General features: G+C 45.4%; 1 protein-coding gene across 1 annotated transcript in view; it reads right to left on the minus strand.

The window, feature by feature from the left end:
- Positions 1 to 5,871, minus strand: part of LOC143411492 (cilia- and flagella-associated protein 337-like) — a 116,285-nt gene extending 110,414 nt beyond the window's left edge. Inside the window, exon 1 of the mRNA XM_076872255.1 lies at positions 5,599 to 5,871. Coding sequence (XP_076728370.1) covers positions 5,599 to 5,871 — 273 coding nt within the window. The remainder of the gene's footprint in view (positions 1 to 5,598) is intronic.
- Positions 5,872 to 8,769: the final 2,898 nt, after the last annotated feature.

Genomic DNA, 8,769 nt, shown 5'->3' on the forward strand with positions numbered 1-8,769 from the left:
TCCCCCTTGGGGGACATTTAAAGGTTTGGCCCCAAGTCCATGGCACTATTTGGAGGTGTTAGAACCTTTAGGAACTGAGGCCAGGGCTGGGCCCAGGTCAGAGTGCTGGCACAGCATGCTAGAGGCCCTGGGTTCAATCCCCAGCACCTGTCTACACACACACACACACACACACACACACACACACACACACACAGAGCTGGGTCCTAGGTCATTGTACTCTTGAAGCTGGCTGTTGAGACTTTGGCCACTTCTTTCCTCTCTCTTTGCTTTCTGGCTGCCATGACATGACCAGGCCTCCTCTGGTCACCACCATGATGTACTTTGCTGTCACAGACCCAGAGCAATGGGCCAATCATCCATAAACTGAAACCTCAGAGACTGTGAGCCTTTTAAGTTGATTATCTCAGGTTATTTTGTTGCAGTGATGGAAAACTAACACAATTGCGAAAACACCTGTGTTAAAAACAAAAAGACGACAAAGAAAAAACACCCTCACATCAAAAAGTAACAAGAACAAAAAAGGAAAAGAAAATCAAACAAAACAAAAAACCACGATAAGCTGAGGTTTTAAGAAGACACTGTCTTTTCTGCTATGTTCGGTGCCAAAACATCAGTAACATGGCTTTGACTTTAAAAGAATTCATGCAGGTTTAGGCAGCCCTCCCGCTAATATTTAACTTTTATTGAGTTTCTTATGTTCCAGGTGCTAAGTATTTTACATGCAGTTTTCCATCAATGCTCACAATAATTCTATAGGAAAGAGTCTATTATTGTTCCCATTTTATTCATCAACAAACTGAGGCTCAGAGAGGCGCATGAACTTGCCCAGCTTCCCACAGCTAGTGTGTGCTGGAATCAGGACCCCTGGCTCTCCTTTCTGCCCTCTAGCCTCTCCCTTAGGCCGAAGGGGTGGGACAGACAGCTCCAAGGAGAACACAGCCGAGGGACAGCCGTGGAGGACTGTGGACTTCAAGGCCTCTAAGACATCCACTATCGCTTGGGTTTCAACCCTCAACGCTGGTCCTCCAAAAAACAAACTTCCAATTCCTCTTTGCTTGGGAGCATACTTTCGGTGTTCTTTTAAGATGGCTAAAAGCACTGGTGACCTTTGAAAAGTCACATCCTTCCCCTTCCCTGGCAAATATGTAAGACTCCATACCATGGGCCTAGCTGCGAGCTTCGGGAAGCTTTTGAGAGGATCCGGACGTGCTGTTAAGGAGCAGCTTCGGCATTCTCCGCCTGCTTCCCCAAATTAATCTGAAATGGCTGTGTTGCCGCTTTTCCAACTGCTGAGGCGTATTCTGTGGCCTCTTAGTGGCTAGAAAAAGAGGGAGCTGTGCCTCCTCCAGTCTTATCAAATAGGCACGGCAAGGCTCACCCTGCATGTGCCCGCCATCGACTGTCGTCGTGAGGACTCTGTTGAGAGGGACACAGAGGCAGGGCTCACACCGGGCAGGGAAAATGCCAGAACGGATCGGCCTGGCCATCAGGGGCCCTGGAGGGAGGACTGGGGACATGGGCCCTGATGTGGCAATGAGGAACGACAGAGTCATCCTCCTTCCTTCACCCTGGGAAAACTGAGGCCCAGAGATGACAAGTGGCTTGTCTAAGATCCGGCTGACCATCAGCAGCACCACAGCCTCGTTCCTTTCTGTGTTAGAAATGGACCAAGTTCTTGTTCTTGGAACAAGTGGATGGATTGAACCCCTCCTGTGGGAAATGAGTTCAGAATTGGGAGGAACAGGGGGGTTTCCCCAGGCCCTCTCTCCTGACAGCCATGCGCCCAGCCCTGCCCTGCCAAGACTCACCAGCTGCCTACACCTGTGTCCCGCATCCCTTTTCCTGGGAGGGAAGGAGGTGGACCAGTGCTGTATCAAACTCCTGCCTGTCTCTCTGGTGCCAGGCATGGCATCTGGCGTATGGTAGGTGCTCAGAAACACCCCAGCTGAGCTGCACTAAACTGAATTCATGCTTCTGGGATTTAGTTTATCTCTAAGAGAAGGAAATGACGCCTGGACATTTCCAGGTTTAAAAACTGAATTCTAAGCACCATCAATCAAACCTGACTTCCTACAACGTAGGTAGGCGCTCTGGTTTGGATATGAGCTATCCGCCAAAGGTTCGTGTGCTGGAAGCTTGATCCCCAATATGGCAACATTGGGTGATAAAATTTTTAGGAGGTGAAACCTTTAGAGGTGGGGCCCAGTAGAAGGTAATGAGGTCATAGGGGTGCCACCTTACAATGCAGCTAACTGCCTTCACTAGACCCTGGGGCTATGGCATTTGAGTTTTCCAACCACTAGAATCATGAACCAAATAAACCTCTTTTCTTTCTGTAGTTACCCAGCATCAGGTATTTTGCTATATTAACACAAGACTAAGAGAGTAGAATCACCAGCCACTACATGTTGTGCTTAACTGTGTCAAGAATGGTCATCAAGTTGATGATCTTCTCACGGAATGTTCCAGATGTTCAACTGCACCTGCACTCCTGGCCATTTAGGTACTCAGCCTTGCTGAAATACAAAATTGTCTGCAAAAGTAAATGTAAATTATCAATCTGTTACCCCAGACTGAGAAAGAAACTTCTAGAACTTTTCCTGAGAGCAGGCCCTGAAGAAGGGAGGAGTACTATATGAAGAAACCAGCTCAAGGGGGTTGGAGAAACAAGTTTGAGGTCCTCAGAGATGAAATGAGTCTGGAGGTGCTGGTAATGAACATGTAGCAGCTCACACATTAGCCAGTCCTGCTGCCTGGTCCATCCCCAGGGCTCTTTCCCACTGTCTGTCAGCAAATAAATGAGTGGGAAAGCTGAGGATATCTTCGTCTCCTGTACTCAAAGCCAATATTCTGCTCTATGAGCAACGCTGGCTCTTGTATGTTCTAACGCAAATTAAAAATAGCTGCCGGGTGCCTATTTTTCTGCAGTTGATTTAGACGTGCCAATTTCAGGCCATCCTTTCCCTGTGAAGTGGAATCATCCCACATCCTCTCACACAGCACTAGCCCACACATACCTCACACCAAGAGCTTCAGATCCCGTCACCCTTCTGAGAGGGCAAAGAAGAGCCTCAGGCCTTAGAGGCACCCTGCCAAATCCAGTCCAGTCAACAAGCAGTGTGGCTTGGGGAACCTTGTTCCCTGTACTGGTTGATCCAATTAGCAAGGGATCAAGACCCAGGCTGGGTTATTTCCACATTTTGGCTAGGGTGAATAACTATGAACAGGGTCATTCAGGTATCTCTTTGAGATCCTGACTTCAGTTCTTTTGGGTTTATACCCAGGGTAGAATTGCTGGATTATATGGTAGTTCCATTTTTTTAATATTGTAGGAATCTCTATGAAGTGTCAGGTGTACAAGATTCATTGCACAAATATCTGCTCCATAGTACAGTACAATGCCTAGGGTCAACTATACTGCATTGTGCACTAGAAATTTCTCATAGGGGGATTTTATGCTCAGTGTTCTTACCATGCACATAAACGGGGCACAGGTAAGGCAGTTTGGGTGACCTTCAGAGGAAATGGGTATGTTTATTACCTTGATGGTGGTGCTAGTTTCACAGGTGTAATCATATGTCCAAATCCATCAAATTGTATATTTTTGAGCAGGTGCAGTTTACTGTACATTAATTATATGTCAACAAAGCTATATAAAAAGCCACCAGGCTGACTACCAAAAAAAAAAAAAAAACTGCATCGTGAACTACAAAATGCCCCACAAAGATCTGCCATCCTCTGAAGATTACCAAAACTTCCTTACTTAACCCCAGACTACAGAAGTTTTCAAGGCCAAAGGGAAGAATGGAATAGAACCTCTGTGGATGCCTTCTGTATGTGCTAACTCAAGAGGTGATCAGAAGTAGATTCCCATGAGGGTCCACTGTGGCTGGAAGTCTCATCGTGTGAAAGCAACAGGCTTCAGATTTTTTTTTTTTTATTACCACCCCTTTCACATCATGACTCAACACTCAGAAAACAAAAGTTTCACAAGATGCTGCTTACAGTTGGGCTGGGAGATGCGCCCTAACACCTTCTCTGTTGTCTGAAACTGTTCTACATGCCAGTCATATCACAGCAAATCAATTTCCTGACCCAACTGATCTCACCCATGATTTACCCTACCCTGGGGAGAGGCCCTGTTGATATATTATCCACTAAAGAAAGAAAGAAAGAAAAAACACCTAATTCTCACCTCCTTATCATTGCTCAGCATGAACCTTCTTTCGACTCCCCAGACCCCATGTACTTCTTACCAGAGTAGAAAATTCCCTAGCCATAAGATGGATATAAGTTGTCTCCCGAAAGCTCATGAGTGAGAAAATGCAGATGGAATGAGAGCTGTAACCTAGTTGGTAGATTGATCCATTTGGTCTGTTAATAATTTGAAACAACTACTGTACTGGGTGGTAAAGATAGGCAAGTTGGATGTGACCAGAGGACACAGGTCCCTGGGGACATGCCTTTGCGGTTTACATTTTATCCCTGGTGCCTTGACATCCCTCGTGACCACCGTGAGCACAGAGCAGCCCTCCTCAGCCAGCTCTTCCACCGGGATGTTCTATCTCTCCTCAGGAGCAGAGAAGTCAGCCCACCAGGGTCTGAACCTCTGAGCCAAAATAAACTCTTCCACCTCCCGGTTATTCTTGCCTGGTATTTTGGTCACAGCTATGAAAAGCTGACTAACACACCATCCCTCAAAGCCCACATCCAGTGTCACCTTCTCTACGAAGCCTTCCATGTCCCCCAAGGCAGAAGCGGCTTCCCCCTCATATCTCCATTAGGAGCACGTGTCTTTGGACATGAGTTTTCCTCTCCTACTAAGTTCCTGCTCCTGAAAAATTACCATGAGCTCATCATCTGCACAGATTTTTGCCCTTTCTGAGTTATTACTCTTTTTCTTTAAATAGCCTTGCTTATTTTACATACTATATTCTTTAGCTTCATTCTAAACTGGAGTAAACATGAAATCATATATTTGATGTGCTTGTTAGACTGCTAGAGCACATGAATACACACTATTTTTTTTTTAAATCTCATCATGATATTACCTAAAAACATTACCTTTGAGAAAAAAACTGCTAGCTAGGTAGAGCCTCCAGGGGCTAGATTTTGTCAAATTTGAATTTTCTCCAGGGCTCAGTTCATGATATTGCTCCACAAATACTTGCCCAGTAGAAATCAAGTGAAAGGGATCACTGGAATTGATTTATACCCATTACCTATTATCATGACTCTGATTCATCCCAGGAGTAATTGCCACCTTGGAAAGAAAAGCCTGGAACTGAAAAAGAATTGGACATTGAAAATGTTGCTAGGCCTGGGAAGGAGAGAGAGGAAACATGTAGAAGCCAGGTGTGATGTGACAGATGCTCTTCAAGGTGTGCCAGGGGAGGGAGAGGGTTACAGAGCAGCAGAGGTTAGGACCTGGCTGGGAGGAGACCACGACACACCTGAGAGGGACCCCAGCTTTACACGGGGTCCATGCGGGGACTGACCTCCTGGCCATGTCTGGGGGATTCCAGCCCAGTCCAGAGCCCTGCCTGAGAGTCCGCCCTGGCCTGCAAGTGTGTTGCCTGCTCGCAGCCCTCTTACCTTTTCAGCCCTCAGCCTCCGCTCCAGGTCTGTGTGGCGTGGGGGTGTCTTCTTCCCGGCCCCCTCTTCCAAACCAGTGGAGTGACTGCGCATGCTCTGCCGCCTGAGGCAGGCCCGCAGCAGCCAGGTCGGGGGCTGGGCTCCAGGCCACTCCCGCTCCTCCCCAGGCCGAAGTGCAGCTGGACACGAGTGAGCTCGAAGCACGCTGGGCTCCCCCAGGATCCCGACTGGTCTCAGGATGCTGTGTGGGCCCCACCCAAAGATGGGAACCATTAGGGGTCTCTGGAAGGGACCACTCCACTCCTCATGCAACTCTCATGAATAGCCTAGAGGTCACCTTCCCAGAGGTGACTCCTAAAGATAGGAGAGATTTTTAAGAGGTGTAGGAGCAGACCCTCTCTCTTGGCCAAGTTGGGAAACGAAGTTGAGCCCTTCCCACCTGCTTTAAGAAAAGAAAAAAGAGCTGGATGTGGTGACTGCACACCTGTAATTCCAGTGGCTTGGGAGGCTGAGGCAGGAGGATCACAAATTCAAACCAGTCTCAGCAAAAGCAAGGCGCTAAGCAACTCAGTGAGACCCTGTCTCTAAATAAAAAACAAAATAGGGCTGGGGATGTGGTCAGTAGTCATATGTCTCTGAGTTCAATCCCTGGTACCCACCCACCCCCTAAAAAAAGAAAGAAGAAAGAAAAATGAGAAAAGAAATGGGAACTGGGGGACATAGCTCCCCTATATATATCTAGTAGGTAGAGAGCTTGCCTTCCATGCACAAGTCCTGGGTTCAATCCCCAGCACCACAAAAAAAGGTGGGAGTTAACACTCATCCCCCTAAGTATTTTCTGTTCTGAACACACAAAGTAATAAGGAAGCATAAAAGTATTAAGGCAGAATTCATGGATATGAAGGATTGTCTGCAACAAAGAGAATCTGACATGCACTTCATGATAATTTTTATTATAGTACATGGTAATTAGATATAAATGACAGGATGTTTAAGCAATAATCCAAATTACTGTTAATTTTATAATAGTATTATGGGGACTGATGAGGAAAATCCCTAAAGGTGCTGGCAGTTGCTGATTCTTCCATGTGAATATTTCCATCTTAAGGAAATAGAACCAATAATAGATTTTAGACCTCTTTTCTTAAGCACTGAGGATTTTTGTATCTATACTTAGAGTGTCACCTGCTAGTCACTTGTTTAAACTTCATCCACTTAAAGATCTTGTTTGCTGTATCCTTTGGAAATACAGAAAATTTGGAGGACCTCATCTCTGGTTGCAAAATAAGGCAAAAGAAGTTTGTCATCTCATTTTATCTTGCCCATAATTTTGACTCTGGGGAAAGTAACAGAGGGTAGACCAGTTATACCTCCAAGAGGCTTGACTGAAGGCTAGAACAATGGTCTTCTGTCCTCTGTCATAAGGAGGACTGCCATTTTCAGGGGTCAGGCTTATTAGGTGATTAAGAGTGCTTGCTTAGAGAGTAGGCTCAAAGGTCTTAAAACCCAGATGATTCTTGGATGCTGAAGAAAAGAATAGATACTATAGCCTATGAAACTCTTTGAAGACTTTCTTATTAGTGCCCTGAAATTTTATTTCATTGGGTGCATAGAACGTAGTCTGCCTGGAGGAAAGACCCCATCACTAATGGCACGCTCTACACACCAACAAGCCAAAACAGGCTTTTCTGGGGTCAGGTGAAGGGGAGGAAAGAAGACCAGAGATACACTGAGTGGAGCAGGATTTGGATGAGTGGGAGAGAAAGGGGAGGAAGGTTGATTTTGCAGCATGCAGCATTTAAATGGAGCACTGTGGGCAACCAGAATGAGACCCATGATCCTCTCCAGGATGGGGGCTGACTGGGGGAGAGAGAGAGACACAAGTGTACCTCCTTTTGACCTTGGTCAGTATAGAGAAGAAGCTGTATGGCTAATAGTGCTTGATGTCTCAACTGCAAGGCAGTGATCATCACAGGGTTTACTTTGTAGAGTGAGAAGTAAAACAAAGGCTACATGTGTCCAGTATTTAGAGCAGTGCATGTTCTGTGCATTTTAGTCATTGTTATAGTTTGTATCTTGAATGTCCCTCAAAGGCCCATGTCCCTTAAAGGCCCATGTGTTAAATAAAGGCTTGCTTACCAGCCTGTGGCACTATTGGGAAGTGGTGGAACCTTTAAGAGGTGGGGCCTAGTGGAAGGAAGTTAGGTTATTGGGGTTTCACCCTTGAAGAGGATGCTAGAAAACATTCTCTCTCTTTGTTTGCTGGTTGCTATGAGGTGAGCAGCTTTTCTCTACCATGTGCACCCCTGCTATAATGTACTGCCTCACTACAGGACCCAAAACAATAGTCAACTGTCTGTAGGTTGAAACCTCTGAAATAGTGAGCCAAAATAAACCTTTCTTCCTTTTTAAGATAATTAGCTCAGGTATTTTGTCATGGTGACAGAAATTATTATTATTATTATTATTACCACCATTTTTAGGCCAGAATTGTCTTTGGCTGTTCTATAAGAGACAGGGCAAATGCCTTGTATAGATACAAAAAGTATAAATACAAAAATCCTCAGTGCTCAAGAAAAGAGGTCTAAATGTGACTCTCTTGCCCACACAAGACAGGTATAAAGGATGTCCACCAATCTGAGGTCTGTTGAAAAAATGAGCTGGGGGTGGCATGAGTCTTTCTCTTGGTGTTTAAACTAGTACCTGTGAAAAGTGTTCAGGGGATGGTGGCAGCAGACACAGGAATAAACTGAGTTGTATGAACAGTGGGCTCCAGAGGAGATATTTTGAGCTTTTGGTTCCTGGATCTTAGGTATCCTCTGAATCCAAAACTATTCCTTAGGAGCCAGCCCAAGACAGCTTTCTCTTCTAAGATTACCATAAGATTTTCTGTGAAGCCATCATCAAGGTCCCTGGCTTGAGCCACCTCAAGGGGGTTTCTGTTCCTTGCAATCCACAAAGCCACACTGAAGTCTCTCTGATGAAGACTCTCCCTATAGTTCTTATTTTATTTTCTTTGTTTTTCTCTCTAATCCATATTTCCTACAGTGACCTTATGTAATTCATGTTTTTCTATAACAAACACTTATTTCATAATCAGAAAATAACCACCCACTTTAAACCACCCACCTATTTTATAATCATCCATTTGCAGCAAGAAAGTTGTGTGGG

The sequence above is a fragment of the Callospermophilus lateralis genome, chromosome 12, assembly GCF_048772815.1.
Source record: "Callospermophilus lateralis isolate mCalLat2 chromosome 12, mCalLat2.hap1, whole genome shotgun sequence".
Classification (NCBI taxonomy): Eukaryota; Metazoa; Chordata; class Mammalia; order Rodentia; family Sciuridae; genus Callospermophilus; species Callospermophilus lateralis.